The 19,131-nt window shown below is 35.5% G+C and overlaps 1 protein-coding gene across 1 annotated transcript in view; it reads right to left on the reverse strand.

Moving 5' to 3' along the window:
• Window positions 1–19,131, reverse strand: part of KIF16B (kinesin family member 16B) — a 141,019-nt gene that overhangs the window by 71,988 nt on the left and 49,900 nt on the right. The window contains exons 13-17 of the mRNA XM_056487991.1: window positions 8,046–8,165; window positions 7,444–7,495; window positions 6,041–6,178; window positions 1,661–1,743; window positions 1,335–1,423 (exon numbers count right to left, since the gene is read on the reverse strand). Of these exons, the coding sequence (XP_056343966.1) occupies window positions 1,335–1,423; window positions 1,661–1,743; window positions 6,041–6,178; window positions 7,444–7,495; window positions 8,046–8,165 (482 nt within the window). The remainder of the gene's footprint in view (window positions 1–1,334; window positions 1,424–1,660; window positions 1,744–6,040; window positions 6,179–7,443; window positions 7,496–8,045; window positions 8,166–19,131) is intronic.

Below are 19,131 nucleotides of genomic sequence, written 5' to 3' on the forward strand. Positions count from 1 at the left end.
ACAACCTAATAATAATATCCTTACTGTCTGATTTTCAGAAAAGTACGGCAAGATGCAAACTGATAAGGAAAAAAAATAAGAAGAAGAATGTGCAATCTACTCTCTTTTTTAAAAATTATTTTTAAATTAAGTAAGGTTTACAGGAAAAATCCCTCCTGTAAGGCAGGGATTTGGCATTATCTGAAAGACAATTAGACTGCTTCAGCTGGGAAATAATTTTAAAGCACACCTTCAACTGGGCCTTGTCCACGCCATTATATTTTGCTGTAAATCTGAGAGACTAGTGAGGCAATGCTGAAACAATCTGTCCCACTCTAAACTGACTGCAGAGTTAAGGTCGGTGCTATCCAGTATAATGCAAGTATTCATAACGATATTACAGCACAGTAACATTATCAATCAGAGAGAAGCCCAGGATAGCTCACCAATAACCAGAGGTAACAACAGCCAGGAACTTTCCCCAACTCACAGAAATACTAGCAACCGTCAATGAAAATTTTTAGATTCAATTATTTGAAAAGCTGAAGAAATAGAAAAGTATACTTATACTACGCTTTTTTAAAATCTTCTTTATTATCCCTATCTGAAAACAGAATGTAATTTATTAGCAACCAGCTCACCATCATGAGATCTCTGTAAGTAGCTCAGTAGCAAAAGAGTAACATCACATTTGAAGTAGTGTTATTAAACACACTCCCTGTATTTCAAACATCATTTAACTAGAAATTATTATTACCATCTGTCCAGTCTTTCTAAATTCTAAAGGATAAGGAGAGATTCCCAAGTAAAACTTGGAAATAAAGCTGCATTATCCAAGGATATAATTCAATTTAAAGCAAATTTTTCAAAAGTACATAGGTGGTCAAATTGCCTCATCTCATACTCAAAACACAGGCCCTCGCTATGGAAAAAAATTAGAACAAAATACCATCAGTTCTCAGTAAGTAGCTTTAGGAACAGTGGAAAAATCACTAAAAACAGCTTTTCTACCATAAACATTCTATGTCATTGTAACTGCATAATAAAACTTTCTTTCATATTTTAATTAGGCCACTTACTCACAGGTACTGGCAGAGAACACAAGACATTAATTTCTCAGCCTTTTTATGCTTATATTGGTATTATATGAACTCAAGAAATCTTAATTTTCAGTTCAAAATGCATTTTTCTCAGGAAAAATCGTTAACTTGTAATTCTGAAGAAAATACAAACATAAAATTTGCCATGTCATTATTTTGCTGAGCTGCTTTAGTCATAATGCTTCTGCGACATTTCAAACAGCTAAAATGAAGAATGATTGGAATTATAACAACTGTATTTTAGAATTTACTCACCCTGGATTATAAAGCATAACTGCTGACAGATTCTCACAAGATTTAGAAAGATCAGTCATAGACAAACTGAAGGAAGACAGCAGCCCACTCTAACAACAGATCACAAAATAAAAGTATTAGACAAGCCTTAAAAACTCTTACTTTGATGAAATACTAACTAAAGTACATGAAATTTACAATAATTTTGTAATTTACAATAATTTTGAAATTTACAATAATATTGTAATTTCATTACAATAATATTATTTACAATAATAAAGGCATGTCTATATTAGAAATAAAATTATTTAAAGGTTTAAATCTACCAAACACTAATTTAGTCTCACCTTTCTTTTCTCTCTTAGCTTAGCAGCTTCTTTAGGGTGGTTAAAGCGAAACATGTTGGTTCTTCCAAGTAATATAACAGCACCTGATGAAAAAAACACACACCACTAACGGACAAGATTCTGCAGTTGAAAGTACCGTGTAATTTTTCAAACACGCAACACATAAGTAAAGACTTCCATTAAGCAAGAACAAAATGAAAATGAATCCTGACAAGTGTATAACCATGCATAGCCACAGCTACCTTAACTGATGCATACAGTGGATTCCTTTCTCTTCCTACTTAAACAAAAACAAAACCCACACATGTTTACACACTGCATGAATGACTGACTCAAGGTCAGTCATGTTCATGGAGTTCAGTTAAAGAATAAACACAGGGAGAGGAAGCAGCTGCCCCAATTTGATCCATATACTCTTCAACAGCGATACTTTGGAAGCCACCAGCAGATGCAGATTTAACAGGAACACCCATAAATGTGACCAAGAACAAACTTGTCCATCTGCTACTGATCGCTGGTCAGTTTTGAATCCAGCCACACTAAAAGCTCCAGATTTCCATTATTTGTACTTTAACATTTTCTTCTCCATGTGGAACACGGGAGTTTATTGTTACTCAAAAGAGCATTATTAGACTTTTCTACTCGACAGCTACTTTCTGATGGAAGAACCTTGAATAATTCACATTGCTCAATGCACATCTATCACTGTATTTAATCAGTTAAGGTATAGGTCACAAATAAAGAGATTCCGAGCAATTCTTATCATATTTTAAAGAAATGGCACCAAGACTAATACTTCCCTACTAAGAAGTATATTGTCAGTGATGTCTCACTACTGTCATAACATGGAAGTCTTCCAAATTCAGCACCTCAGAATCAAGCATTTATCTGTCAGTCGGTACAAAGCATTTTTAGAAAGAAAAAATATGAAAAAACTGTACTTAAACTCACCATTACAAATTCTTACCACTTGATAATGACATGATGTCTTTAGCAAGGAATGCTTATCTTAAAATCAGCTTAATCAACTCAAATTAGGTGATCCAGTCTTAGCAAATAAATGGCAAAAAGCACTACAATCACTTCTTGCTTTCTACACAACACCTCAATTTTGGCTCACATTTGCAGTCTGCCTTATTAAAGTCTCAAAAATAATTACCTTTCATAAATTTGTAAGAAATTCCTTCAGTTACTTTCAAGCAAAGATAAAAATAATTAATTGCAAATTTTTGTGAGCGCTTCACTAGGTGGAAGCGACGTAAATAAATTAATTAAATTTTCAGAATTAACAGTTACAGAAAGGTGCCCCTAACTTCATAAATATCAAGGAAGACAGAAGGGAGAGACTTAACAGGAAACACATGAAAATCAGTCTTAAATGATGGGTCATTCAAATAACTCCTAGATTTTTCTTTTAAGTACAGAAGCGTTGACAGTTTGGCCCAAAACCCTGAAAACTTGTTCTAAGGTGAGGATATATTTAAAGCAAATGATGAAATGTAATTGTGAATATTAACTCAGTTACCTTCAGAAATCCTACCATATGTTCTTATGACTAAAAAAGCATTGTTAGTTCAGTTGCATTTACAAAAAAACCATGTTAGCCAGAATTCACAAATGATTGAAGAAATCCATAGAAGGAAGTGGCAATTAATTACTATGCCTCTGATTTTTTTTTAACACCATGACTGTCTAAAAATTTAACACGTTTTTAAATGAGCAGCTATTAATGATGAACGGAAACATTTAAATATGTCAGCAGTTAATCAGCGTTACCTAAAAGGGGGTATTTAAGGACCCTGGCAATTCATGCTGTGAGACTAAATGCTAACACAGCTGGGATAAATGGATTGCATGAGTCCTTAAACTAGTGATTTAATCAGTTTTGCACACTTAATGTCACGGTTGCCACCTTCCTCTCTGACTTACACACACAAAAGGTCAGCTTAGGCAGTTGTTTTTTACAACTTAGCAACCCTAGCAACCCTTTCCCCTTTGAGTTGCAAATTTTTGTCTGAAGAAATTAGTGAGGGGAAAAAAGCCGTATTTCCACTTTTAGCAGTACAAAAGTCAAGTAGTAATATACATCTGAAAGAGGGAAATTGCATCCAAACTCCTCCTTTCTTGTGAGGCGCACTGAACATTTTCTGCCTTTAAAATGGAGCGGGATAAAGTAAAGATGATTCATCACAACTCAAATTTTATTGTTTACAGTGTTATTTGCTGTTAATGTCAGCATTTCTGTTAATAAGAATTTGCGCATTAGATTTACTCAAACTAAGACCAAGGGGGTTGGGCTTTTTTTTCCCCCCCCTCTATCTGTAGTAGAAACAAGTACATATGCCTCTCATTCTGCATGAAGAAATAGGCACTCTAAAAAAAACCCAGTAAATTCCATCTCTCTACACCAAAACTCCTTGCTTTCTGCTAGCAGACTTTATAGAAGCATTTGTTAGAGTTCAGAAAGGATTCTCCTTGTTTAACACTGCACTCTTCTTTTGTTAGCCTAAGCTTGCTCTGAAAGCTTCTTTTCAAAGAAGTAATGTGAGATTGTTTTTCAGCAGCTGAGTTGTCACAGCGTCACTCCTAAACAGGTCTTTTTCAGCTCCTTGCTAATTGGGATGATACTGGGTGCTCCTGGAAGATTAAACATCGAGAAGCTCTCCTGTTCACTTGTCAGTCAGTTCTTTCCAGACCAAAACAAAGTTTCTTTTCTCTCAACTGTCCTGGTTGCTTTTTAATTTCCAGATTTTAAAGCTTTTACATTAAAATTTTAATTCTCTAAACTTCCTAAGGGTTAGCCTCCCCCTTTTTGTCATTTCCTATAGCTGCAGCAAACAGATACTCCAGCTCAATCTCCAGCTGTACAAGAGAATCTGGCAGTAGTATTAAGTAGGACCAACCTGAAACTTGGGGAGAGGGGCAAGGATGTCTCTGACATTATATTAGGCCTGTAGAGATCTATATTCTTTTTCTTAACATTACAGCAATCTGGCATGGAATTCACTTTGTGTAAAAACAAACAGAATCAAAGGGTAACTATCAAATCATAACCAAGATTATGAAGTTGCTGGGGTTTAGGATTTTTTCTTTTGTCTCTTTCTCTTAAAGAATTTTCACCCATTTTGTTGCTAAGAAAACATAACACCCAGTACTCAGGAGAGACAAAAGAAGTTAAGCTTGGGGAAGGAGGGCACTGGCTGCGCTTCTCTTGTCTGAGAGCTTCTCTTGGAAGGGCAGAGATACCAAAGAATTTTGCTGCGGAAAAGGAGGCTGAGTGCAGCTCCTGGCTCTCTTGGCTTCACAGGAAAATGGTGGAGCTGGTGTTCAGGGGGGAATGGGGGGGGAGGGTAAATTTGTTGCCCCCACCGGAGCACAGACCTGCCCAGTTTCTCCTGCCATGGGTGAGCCTTTGCCCTTGAGAGCAGCCACTGAACTAGGACCTTACGGGCACCCTACCTCACTTGAAAAGGACCCTTACCATCTCTCTGGGTGCCTCAGGTGAAAAGACTGGGGCTCAAGGTACATCTTTCCAGCTGTGTGTGGCAGAAGGGCCTCACCGCCAAAGCCCAGATCCGCTGCTTTCTGCTGCTGCCTTGTGCTTTTTCACTGCTCTCTAACCCGTACCACCTGCCTGTCGGGACACCCCATGGCTCCTGTTACAGCTGTGGAGTTTCTGCCACCTCTTGCTGGCTACCCCAGGTGAGCTCACCCTCCCATTACAGACACTGCTCCGAGGCTCCTGCTGCAGCCCATTTTTGCTCCTCAGCCCATCCGCCATTACCGTGAGGGAGAGGCAGCCGAGCCCGCGCCACAGCGCCCCCTGCTGGAGCAGGGGAATCACCGCCCTGCCCGGCCAGGAGCCAGCAGCGCCCCCTGCCGGCTGTGCCCGGAACTGCACCAAGGGGAAAGAACTTTAAAGAGTGGGAAAGACTTTATTGGGGTTTCTGTTCTTGTTGTTTTTAACATTGCTGTTGTTTATTTGCCTTATTATTCACACACATACCAGCAAAAAACTGTTATTCCATTTCCCATATCTTTGCCTGAAAGCCTCTTAGTTTCAAGTTATAATAATTCAGAGGGAAGGGGGTCATATTTTCTATTCTAAGGAGGTTCCTGCCTTCCTTGGCAGACACCTGTCTTTCAAACCAAGACAGAAGTGGTTGAAATTAATAAAGAATTCTCTTCTCACCACATGGCAATTCTTTAGCAACAAAAACACCATGTGTTTTTCCTGGTGGTTTTGCACTGTAGTTGAGAAGACATGAAATTAAAACTAATTAAACAAAAATCCCCTTATATATGCACAGATTTTTTTCAGTGTTCTGCCAGGAAGAAGCAAAGACACGGCCTGAAAAATAACATTAGGCTAGGTAATACCTTGGTTGAGGTGTGTGGGCTCTGTAATCTGAATACCATTCACAGAACACTGCGCTCCATTCAGTGGGATGAGGTTCACAGTACCATTGAGATTTTCAAAGATGCAATGCTCACTTTCAAGATCAAGGCCATGAAGAACTAAACATAAAGGAATAAGATAATATAATTAGACTCCTCACAATCAGTAAGATTAAAATGCTAATAATAATTCATTAAGAACACATTGAACTACATATCAGAGAGTATATTTTTGCTCTATTCTGGACAATGTCTTCTTCCTTCCTTTATCACGTCCTGCATGCCTTAAATATTTATTGTTTTATTCTAGTGGAAAGAGGTGTGCTGGGTTGGTTTCACGTTTGGTTTTTTTTGTGCATGATGCTCTTTAGTCCTGTGTTTTGATGCCTGGTTAGCAAATGCTCCTTTCTTTCCAATAAAAACCAGAAAAGTACAGTTCACATATTTGTAGAAAGAGATTCTTTGACCAGTTCCTGGAGGAAATAATGAAAACTTGCAGACCTTAAGGCAATCACACTTAAATCTGAAAAGACAAGATATAAGATGCTATTGTTGACATAAAGATGGCTGAAGTAAAGTTCTTATGCTCTTTGACATTCAGAGCTTTTATCAGTCAGTTATGTTACTTTTTACTTTTTCTTCAAATAATGTGTGATTATGTGTACTGTTCAATAACACAAGGCTTCACAAGTTTGGCAGTTTCATGGAATTTATTAGAGTAATTTAAATCCAGGCAACTTTTGACCCATGAAAATATATCAAACTGAGTTATGTGACTCTCTGATTCTCACCCAAGAATTAAAGTATGCAGTTTACTTAATGAAACTGCCTTCCAGGAACTTATGTAAAGCTTATGAGACAGAAAATATCAGTTAATTGCATTGGTAAGAAATCAACAGGAAAACCAGTAGATTTTTACCAATTTTTTACATAATTTTTTAAAACTCAAATCTGAAGTTCTAAGACAATCTTACGTACAGTAAGACAATAATAATAATAATAATAATAATAATAATAATAATAATAATAATAATAATAATAATAATAATAATAGCATAACAATACTGTCATTATACAAAGGTTAAGAGAATGATTTTGCAGTAATTGCGACAGGTGCTATCTGAAAAAGAACAGTATTTTTACAGGATGCTGCTTCAAGAAAAGTAAGAAATAAATTGTAACAAGCATAAGAATATACTTAAAGCTCACAAGCTATACTAGAAGTCATGCTCTTTGAAGCAAATCCCATGCAATTCAGCTTTCAGATTTTCTAAAAATTAAAATACACAGAAAAAGTAACTTAAAAGGGAAAAAAACATATGAAGCTTAGTTCACATGTTAGGATACTGGAAGCAGAAAGAATATAAAAATGCCAATTTCCATACCAATATCCTGTTCTGTTATAGCATCTTCTCGGCCAACATATGTTTGGCCCTCCTAATTAAGAGAGAAACACACATTATTTCCAGTTGGAATCTCCTTATTTCCCCCACAAGAATATAATTTATCCTTCCACTTTTTCAGGGTAACCTGAATGAAATATATATTTAACATACACAAAAAAAAAGGAATCATGTAGCATTTTCAGAATGCTTTCACAGTCTTTACAATATTGTAAACCAATTCAAGTTTCAAGTGTCCAATGCAGAACCACCTTTGCAGTTTTGAAAAAAATCTAGATTTAGATTTTAAGGTCAAAGTTTATAATTACATGAATAACAAACCAATACACACAGATAAAAATATGAAACACCTATATCTGGTTAACCAGTTGGCTCTCAGGATAAACCTAAACAGATATTTTAATTTCGTAATTTACAACCTCTTAAGAGCTTTTCTTACTAGAGCAGAGAAGCATAAAGAACTTTTCTCGCCATAGTAATGTAATGAGCACTAAATATAGATAGCAAATCAATACTACAATTTTTCTACTGAAAAAAAAATCACAAGGCATATAAAGGGTATAGAAACGCAGACATGTACTTACCTTCAAGTGGTACAAGATGATACCAGTACTGAGAAGATCGTCATCAATGCCAATGAGATGAGGCAGTTCAGAATCTAACACAACACCTATCCCTTCTTTCCTCAGAGCCAAAGTTTGTTCCTATAAAGGACAAAAATCTATTTATTAGGATATGTAAGAATACCCCTCTTCCTTCTCTTTCTAAACCACATTTAATGTAATTCCTCTCTGTCATATCACAGAAAACAAAACGCAATTTTTTAGAATTTTTTTATTTTACATTTAAAATGTGACTTTTTTACTTTTTTAAGCATTCCAGGCTTGCTGTTGAGAAATCTGTGAAGGTGTTATTTGAAGGAAACCAGACAAACAGATGAATTATACCAGAGAAAGAACATCAATCAAGAGTGTAACAAAGCAACACTGTCTAAAAGCAAGCTATGTGCCACCTTTCACAGAGGTAAGGAGAATTTCAAACTCCTCAGCATTCAGCACAGCTAAAGAACAGAAAACTAAAAACTTATCAACAGTCCTTTAAATAAGCTGAACCTTGCATAATAAAAACCCCAGACTCCTGATAATTCAGTAAGCCTAAGCAGTTGAAATTGCATGAAATACCATGCAATGTAAGAGAAGCATTGCCAGTAGTAAATAAAAATAAGAGATATTCACAGCGCAGAATTTAAATTCTTCAAAATTCCTTTGGGCCACTTTGTACAGCCATCCATAGGCTGAAGCATCATTCAGCAGGAATTCAAACAGGAGATTTCAGCCTTGGATAAAGTAATGTATGGTGTAGTACACAACAGTCTAGGCAATAAATAAAAAATAATTATAGCTTTGAAATAAGTTTTAGTATTTTAGAAGTTCAATTTTCAAGTTGAAACAGAATCCTGTTGTCTTCTAGGCCTGCTCTACTGCCCTATTGTCCCCCTATACTTGCAAGTCTAAAGAAGAAAGCAGATGTAAAATCTCATTTCTCTATGGAAAAAAAAAATGTTGTCAATATTGATACTGTCTAAAAATTCCAAGTATGGATACACCTGGGCAAGATGGGATGATGACACAACATATAAGAAACGAAACAAAACTGGGAAATGTTACTCTGGTCATGAATTATAAAGTTCTCCAGCATTCAGAAAGAAAAAAATAAGCTGTGATCATGTGCAGCTCAAACATTCACAATGCACCCAGATATTCATTTATATTATAAGAGTCATATCATAAACCTGAAAAATGCAGCTTAATTAATTGTTCAAGTGAAAAAGCAATTTCAGTCAAAAATACCTATGACATATTAGATGTTTACAGAGTAGCATCTACTGTTATACATAATTTATAATGTTCCCATATAGCAAGAATGAAGACAAGACCCTGAAGACCAGTGACTGGTTATTGCTAGCACCTTCAGCCAAACAGAATTGATAAAATATTAAAAGCTGAATATTTTTCCGAAAGTTTTTTGAGGAAATTTTGCACAACAAAGCATTTGCTAATGTCCCTGACAGAGGAAAAAAAAATAGACATTCCAGGAGACAAAAAAATTATCACTGGGTGAGAAAAACAGCTCACAAATAATTAAGAATAAAGAAACAGTATGATTCATTATTTTCCAGTCTTTCAATATTCAACACATTCTTACTATAAAAAGAAATAAATCATGTATAATTGTGATTTTAAACAGATGGATTGCTTTTGTACTCAGATCCAAAATGAAAGAACATAAATTAATTGAGTTTTTAGAGATGTATTTTGTAAACGACTACCATTTACGCACGGAATGCATCGTGTTAATGGAAATTTTAGAAGAAATGCAGCAGACAGTAGCTGTGATTAACTATATTTTTTAGTTTAATACAGGTTGTAAAAAAGCTTTTATCTGCAGATACAATTTACTAAAACAACCTGAATTTTAATCAGATACTCCTGAACGTTAAATGCTTGGCTTAAAATTTAATTCCACATTCAAAAGTTACTTCAAGGATGCCTCCAAAAGCCAAACTGTGCACTTTTGCCCCAAAATGAAATCACAGAAAAATCACCAACAATAAATCTTTATTCCTTTGTTCTCTAACAGTAAGAGATAGAAAAGAAAAAGGCCCAAAAGAAGTAGTCAAATTGCCCCACTTTCATCCTCAACAGCATAGGAAGAATGTTTCTGAAGAGCAACAGACCTCTTTTGAAATAAATTGAAGGTCTGTAAGTTATTACAAGAGAAATTATGGGGTTTAATCTGCTCTTTGATTCACTTCCATTTGAGCCACATAATTTTAAGTGGAGAATCCATAACTCAAATTACAAGAGTATGAAAGGTCACTGTCCCTATTAAAAATTACTAATTCAGAAAATTTTATTAAAATCTCGAGATGCAGTTGAATAAAGTTGAATGTACCCATGTACCCTCATGCTTCTTTGCTTGAATTATCCTTGAACAGAAAAGTGAGTACATACTCCCTCAGAATTTAAGACGTGATCACAAGCTGTGGAAAATCAAGCAAGTCAAGTATTATCCACAAAGGAGCACTTCGGTTGGTATAAGTGGCTACTGTGCTAGGAGCAGAAAAAGGTTTTCTTGTTTGGGAGCTGCTAGATAAAATGGACTCACTTGAAGAGTGGAAACTCAGAAAGTAATTCTGAGACAGAATACAAAAAACCATGTCTTTAAGTCAAAGTGATTATATTGTATATTTAAATTCTTGTCTCTTTGAATTCAGCTCTGACTCAGCTATCAGAAATATCCTATACAGTAAACTTATTTACATGTATATAGAGAGATATAAAAGCTTTTGTGAAAACTAATTTCTTCTGTACTGTACTTCTTCTGTACTGATGCATTAAGTTTACTGTATTAACTGATACCATGGCACCTCAAAATGGAGATATGATCTAGTAGCTAAAGAACAAATCTATCAAGTTGACTTGAGCTGCAAAGTTCATCATCATCACATACAACTATCCATTATAAAGACCACCACTGTGACACACAGGATGTCCTTAAAGGGATCCCTTTAAATGCACACACAAAAATAGAAACACATAGCTTTACTTCTGGCCAGCAAGATATTGAATTAAATTTTTTTAAAAAGTAGGTCCAAATGCAATTTCTAACATTCCTTTACCAATATAATGAAGAGGAAAACATTATGGTGCTATTGTCCCAGCACTAATTAAAGAGTACATGTAATTAGTGCACTGCAGTGAACAAAGCCTTTCAGGGGAGTTCAATTTTTGTCACACTTTCCAATATAAAAGTGCAATTCCTTTATTTAAATACTGAACAGATAGCTGCTGGCACACAGTCCAGAGAATACACTGTACATACACTTTCAGTAAAACATGACAATTTACTTGGCCAGCATGATGTTCAGATTTCTACATTTAATTATGAAAAAACCCCACATGATATCAAATTTTAAAAATTATGTGCAAAAACGTGCAATGGCAAAAGTCTTGGCATTAATATTTTACCAGGCTATGTATGACAAAATTCTTATGCTAACAGGTACTTTGGGTGCATTTGATTTTATTGAAAGTAAGTTATTATATCCTGAGTTCACAAAAATGTCTGACTATACTCAATGGCACAGCACTAATATTAAGTCCTCTATAAAATGCATAGATGTAAGTGGCACACAAGTGAAGTTCCTAATTCTTAACTGGCTTTCCTCCTGGCATGTATTCAAAACACTTTTCATTTCTTTTAAATCACTGGAAATAAATGTTACATTCCTAGAGGAAAAAGATTTTCCAGAGTGTTCAGAATTCAAATGTTCCTGAAAAAGTTGATTTCCAAACCCAGCAGATACATGGCATTAAAGAGACTATGCAAACAGAAAGAGGAAATAGGGTGAAGCAGCCTCAGCTGGTCATGCCATAATCACCATGGGTAAAAATCCAAAACTTCTCTCACTGAAGTCAGAAATGTATATATTCACCATCACAGGACTATAGAAGATTAGGTGACTTCAAATCACAGTTCCACTGCAGAGGTTCTGGACAAACACAGGAAGATGAGGGCTGTACTGCTTTACTACAGCATTGAATACCTGGCAATACAGGCAAACCCACTTCAAACCCAGCTCATACACGTGTGGCCTCAGAGGGCTACAATATTTGAGTTTCCAGTGTCAACCCTTCCAGGAAAAGACAAAATGAGACAAAAGTGCGGGCAGGACTGTGATGAATGTGCAAAAAACCCATGGGGGGAAAATTCCCAAACAAGCAGTAGCTCACTTGATGTTTCTTATATGAGGAAGTAGAAAAGAAAATTGATCATCAGCAGTTCAAAACCAAAAAACAACCTCCTGTTGTTAAGAATAAGGACACTGCAGACACCAATAATTGACATGGCTGCAAGGAATTTCCTGGAAAAAAGGTGAGAAAAGGAAAAGAGGTACTTGTGGACAAAGGCACAGGTATATCCATCACCTGGGGTTCCCTAACTTCAAGAATTACTGACACAGAAAGCACAGGATGTTTTCTGGAGAAGGATTGCTATCTGCTTGCCCTGTTTTATACTCCAAAATTGAGTACAGCTGAATAAACCATAACTCACCTTCACAGAACTTATTCCCATCATTTGAGTGGCATAGTCCAAATGCAGGCTTTCAATGGATTAAAAATACCAGGATATGAGAGGAATATACTGCAGACAGACCTCTGTTTATGTTTACATAAATTATCTGAATAATTCTAGATATAATTCTTCTCAAAATGCTATATAAACAGACTGAATACTCCTCTGAATTTTCAACTGCATTGCATGCTAATTATTGTATTTATAAAGACGACAGTTAACTACTGAAGTTGCATTCACGGTATTAAGAGGCAAATGTAGCAAAAAATTAGTAAAGCTGCCAGTAAGCCCTATAAAACACAAGAAAGCTGATTTGATTGGTTAAAGAAAACTTGAGGAAATTCTACCTCTGCTTGAAATGCCAGCAACATTTTTCCTACCTGAGGAGAGTCAACTGAAAAGTGACCTGTGTCACAAGAACTGTGGCCAAATACCATAACAAGTAATTTTATAGATTACACTCAGGCTTTTATCCATTATATAATGTAAAATTATTTCAAACATTTGGTCTGAACTTGATAATAGCCAGTTTATACTCATGAACTTTGCATCACTATTGACATCCAGCTGAAATAATTACTTTCCTTCTCCAGCCTTTATTCATTGATACTGCCAGCAGTGGTGTCTATTCTCCTAACTGTGGTTATACTATGCCAAACTCCAAGCATTTTCCCCCAGGAGATGATGAGGCTCACTATATCCCAGTGTTTAGCACATCCTTTCTCAAATTCTTTGCTAACTTCCAAGTCACATTCTCAGTGTGTATACAATTTTGCCAGCACCATGTACACCTCTCTTTTCCACTCACTGCACACAATATTATCTGATCCTTCCAGATTCATGTGTCTTTCATGCAGACACACTATATTGTGACAGTAAAGTCTCATGCCATCCTCCTCCTCTTCCACAGTGTATTAATTCCCTCGCATTGCAAACTATTTACCATCAACGAATCTTCTGTTATACTTAGTCTCACCCAATCCTCCCTCAGATGCTCTGCTAGAAAAATTAGCTTTAATACAGCAAACTTCACCAGTTAACACATTTAAAGAAACCATTAAACATGATTGAGCCCCAAAATGTGCTCCAGGACCACCTCCCCAAAGCACCTACAACTACAAACTTCCCTCCCCTCCCAGTACCACTGCTTTCATCACATCCTCTGTATAAGTATTTTTATTATATTTATATCCTAACTTCCACACTACATAAATAAGGAAATAGTTTCCCATATATCCCAGGGTCAAATGTTCCATCAACATCCACCAAGATGAGAACCAGTCCCACATTGTTTCTAGTAGGGATCACTGTTACATAGAACTAGATCCAGCACACACTGAGCAGACAAACCAGGATCAGCCAGCCCAAGGAAAAAAATCACAGACTACAGAGAACATGATATTCATTAAACAGGAAATTACTATTTAAAAACCAAGATTGACAGGGAGTTATGACTATGATTTTGTAAGACATGGCAGATAAAAAGACACCATTTCAAAGTCTTTTCAAGAAAATAAAATTAAATTTTCCTCACTAGTCCAGCAAATACAAGCTATTCAGAAGGCAGTATCAGTCAAGTTTTTGACTCATTCCACAATTCACTTCAGCATAACAAACATAAGTCAGAGGCACAGTCGTGAATTTAACATTTGCATTTAGCTTTAAATGCTTAGTTCCTCAGGGCAATATTTTAGCAAACTATTTTTCATTAGTTTTATTTTAAGAACAGAGTTTATAACTACTTTTCTGGAAACTGATGAAGGTATAATCACCTTACCTTCTTTCCCAGACATTATGTGCTAGATTGTACTAGGTCAGTTAAAGAAAATAAAAGCTGTCACTTAGGTGATGCTTTTAATGCAGATTAAAGGCCTATTAAAAGGTCAGAAATCATAAAAAATATATTCTATTTGATCTTAAGGCAAACATTTGAGGATGTTACAAAAAGACAGGATAAAGTGCCCTTTAAAAACTCTCAGTTTGATTTTGTGTACCCAAAGCATAAAATAATTGGTGCATTAAGCTGGCACAAACAGCATTAGCAAGTGGTTGTCCATCATAAACTGACCAGGATTTTTGATACTATTCTTTGGTAAAGCAGGTAAACTCAGCTGAGGAAACTGAATTTTTCTTATAAAAACATCTTCCCTTTATTCTAATTCCAGTGAAACAGATCTCATCTATATTCCAATTCTATCATTAATACTATACAAGATAAGCATATAAAATATAGATATAAAAACTGTATTACTATACATAGTATACTGTCAATTGGCTTGATTCCCCTAAACTGAATCATTTCTAGTAAAATGATTGAAAGCCAGAAGATACAGAGGAAATGCCCATGTCCTCATATCACATATAAGGAAATTACAGTTCATTTCACAATTTTAATAATGAAGTAAAAATGAACAATCATTCTAACTTGCAACAGCCCAGTACAGTAATTAAACTGCTTTAAAGGACAACATAAGAGGACATCAAATGCTTCAGGTGTAATTGCAGTACAATGACCTCAATTTCAATTATAGACAATAATGAATCACATGTACAGATGCCAAACAAGATCACAGCACCCTTTAAAAAGCTAGGTTGAAATAGAGGATAAACACAAAATAAGGGGAAAGTACAAGATGACAAGAGTATAAATCCAGAAATATAGTCAGAGGAAATAGGTACTATATGAATCAAAGGGAAGTGTTCTCTAAAAATAAATTAAATAAAAGCAACCTATACTGAGATATCTATAATCTGGCATCAGTTCCTAATATCAAGGTCAAAATAATTATCATATCTAATTAAAAATAAAAATACTGAAATCATATTTCATAGCCAAGACACACATCCCAAATATTGACTGAAGAGTAAAGTTCCCACCACTTTCTTTTTATGTTCAGCAAAAACTGAATATAAAAATTCAGGAGGGAGGAATCTCTTGCACTGCACTATGTAATCTAGACTAAAATACATTATGGTATTCTTGGTAGATTGCAGTTTTGCCACATTTGAGTATTTTTAAAATTTAGGGCCCATTGAGTCAATGAAAGAGAACTAGCACAGCTTTGCCAACATTAACAGAAAATAAGGCTTCCTTAAAAGATGCAAACCTGCTGTACTTCTGGGGAAAAAATGCAAAGCAAATTACCCAAAGCTCAAGAAGCAATCACTGACAACTGCATTTTGCTAACTGATCTGAACCTTAACTTGGCTAGCTGTCACCTTTTTTGCATTCTGAAAAAAACCTTCAGGGAAATACTTTTTGCTAGCTAATCTAAAGCAATTAAACAGGAAGTTGTGTTCTCCCAAGGAGGCATGGCATTTGTTGTATTTGCATACTGTAAGAAATGAGGCAAATTTTATTTCTTCAGTGGAAAAGCTTTATTAAAACTATTATTTTAAAACAGTAATTTTTAAAACTTTACTGACATTTGAAAACATGAACGTGCAAATGTTGCCTATATCATAACAGCCTTGTCTCTCACCTGAATTCTCAGTGACTTCTGACAGGTACCACTGCACCTCAAAACTACAGATAAAGTTTTTTAGATATAGTTGAGGTGATTCATTCCACTGTGTAAATTACCTCAAAATAAAGGATTAATGCTCTGATATACTATAAAATAGAGCACTTTCTAATGACTTACAATGGTTGGCAAGTGAATATCATCCACCATAACAGATAGAGAACAGATCCCCTCTTTCATTCCTAAGCTTTGAGGCATACAGGACACCAAGTTTCATAATACCAGAAGTTAAAGAAGACCTCACAATGGGTCTAAATCTAATAATTTGAACAAAAAGGTGTTTGAAATATTCATTTAAATGCTTCATTATCATAAACTATCAGGATCACATGAAAAATCTCTTTTAAAAATTCTGCCAAAAAGGATTTTGTGACACAGAAGTAACCTTGAATTTAACACGTGCAATACATCCTTCCCTAATGAAAACAAAGTGATGGGTGTATTAAGACCAACAAGATCACTGGTAAACAAAAACTACTTGTTGAAACCAGGACAGACTTTGATATTGCTCTACCAAAAGCAATCTATGACATTTAACTTTTAAATATGTTATTTTATTAATAGAGAAAACTTTTAGACTAACTATATAAAGCAGCTTATACTTAGACAAAACTACAGAGATTTAAACATAAAACCAAATATAACCAAATTCTCTCCCAGGCATATTTCAATTAAGAGTATTAATGACTGTTTAAATTCAGCTAATCAATTTAGGTCTTAAGAGACTAGCAACTATAAAGGAAAATGGCCAAAAGAAAATTCCTCAGGAGGAAACCCTCTCAAATTTCCCTGGGTTTGGGATACAGTAAGATACAATTTCCATGGGTTAATAGAATCTTAACCTTAAAATCCTCCTTTGCCTTTCTGTTATGTTCCCTATATATGACTGTAACTTGGGAACTCATCGAGGTCAATCAGATCATGGCCTCCTTCCTTTCACAAGTCCATGCTGAATTCTGCAGCCACCTTTCCACTGACTGAAACCAGGGAAAGAAATAATAAGAGAGAGCAAGGTGATCACATAATTAAAGACTGTTAACAGAGGCAAATGGCAGACAGACTACTGTAAACCAGCTGGGCACTTCAAACATCTACATTTCAGCTTCTCCAAAGCTTGACTTCATACTTATCACATTATCAGTTGCACTTCTCAATGGAAAAAGCTTTCCTTGCAAAGTTGGGATATGCAACCAAAAAGACAAATGGATCTGCACTTTCTTATAAGGGCCAATTAAAAATTCAAATGAACACCAGAAGACTGAAACTATATGCTTCTTGTCTTTCACACAGATAATTCTTGGTTATATGACAGTCTGCCCGAGCATGAGATTCACTGTTTTCCCCAAAATTCAGATTAGCCCTGCAGCACATAACTAGTAAATTAACAAATTCTGCAGATCAATTGGCATATCAATATTTCAAAGTCTGGTTTTATCAATTCTTATCAAAAAGCTGCTATCACAGAAACACTAATGACAGGCAGATCCCACTGTGGGGGGAAAAAACCACCAACCAAACAGAAAAAACACATACACAAAATGCTAACAAGCAAACAAAAACAGAAAAGCAAACAACCCAGACAACTATGGACACACTATTCCTTCATGGAAAACATAATGTACAATTGGGTTTTTTTTAAGTTTCTGTATAGTTTATCTTTGTATGATGCCTGGAAGATCGAATTTTGAATTGTTTCCCTTGACCAGAAATTCTTCTTGAAAACAAGCATTCAACTGGAAAAAAGCAAGACAAACAAATCATCATTTTTCAGAAGACTGAAATATGTTCTTTTCATGAGTTACATCAGCAGCTTTTTTTTGCCTACTATCATAGAATCATAGAAGCATTTGGATTGAAAGGGACCCTCACAGTACACCTTCAACTAGACCATGTTGCTCACAGCTCCATCCAGCACCTTGTCAAACCCTTGTGCTGACCATGCCATTATCCAGACAAAAAAATAAGGCTCTGATTCTGTAGCCTGAGCACAGGAATGCAAATGAAGGACGATGCTAAGAAGCTTCCAAGGGCAGGAAATAAACCGATTTCACTCCTTATAGCATCAAACTGCTTCTTCAGACAATCAAAGGTCTGAGCACTTTTGGATTTCTACAAAGAAGTTGAAAGACTGTTCTTGATGTTTTGAAATATAACCCATCTCAGATTTGTTGCTTTATGCTCTGTGGACACAGGAACAAAATAAGAACAACAAGGAGCAATGAAAAACAGGTGAAAACAAAAATAAACTTGCAACTTTTGACAAGTCAAGGGTTTAGAGTGGTGTCAGTTCAGGTATCATAGAGAAAATCTGATAATTGAATTAAAGATATTCAGAACAAATCTTTCAGCAATAGTTTGCCTGTGGGAAAGGCAGGCACAGAAAGCTCCCAAGGCCTTGTGTATACAGGCTCAGAGATAGAGATGGATGCAATGCTTGACCTAAGACCTAGGAGAAGGCTTGGAGAATTAAAACATTAAAGTGAAACAGACATGAAACAAGAATGTAAGTTTGTAGTTCAAGTAGAAATATGTTTTAAGCAAATAGAGATACGTATTATGTAACCAAAGCAATTGGTTAAGCAAGACAGTAAAAGATTTTAAAGTTTAGCAACAGAACCTGTTATAAAGTTAGTCAGAAGCTTAAGATGTATCAATATAAGTTTATGAAGTGTTATATGATTGGTTGAAAAATGATGCATTGTGGTAAAGCCATGAAAGAAAAAGCAGTTAACGACTGGTGTAAGAAGACACTAGCAAACTTTGTAGAAAGTATTTGATTGGTTAAAAATTTTATATAAGGCGTTGTAACTGAAAATTAGATGGGCTTCTGATGTTATGGTGTTGGATCTAACACCTTTAATGTCTTACCCCTCTGTGAGACTGATAATGCCATAAAGCAATAAACCATCTTTTACAACATCTCTCAGTGGTTCCCATCTCTAGTAAAAGGTATTTGTCCAGATCTTGCAAATAGGACTCCAAAAGAAATTAAATGTGAATATTTAAC

This window comes from Oenanthe melanoleuca, chromosome 3, assembly GCF_029582105.1.
Source record: "Oenanthe melanoleuca isolate GR-GAL-2019-014 chromosome 3, OMel1.0, whole genome shotgun sequence".
NCBI classification, from domain to species: domain Eukaryota; kingdom Metazoa; phylum Chordata; class Aves; order Passeriformes; family Muscicapidae; genus Oenanthe; species Oenanthe melanoleuca.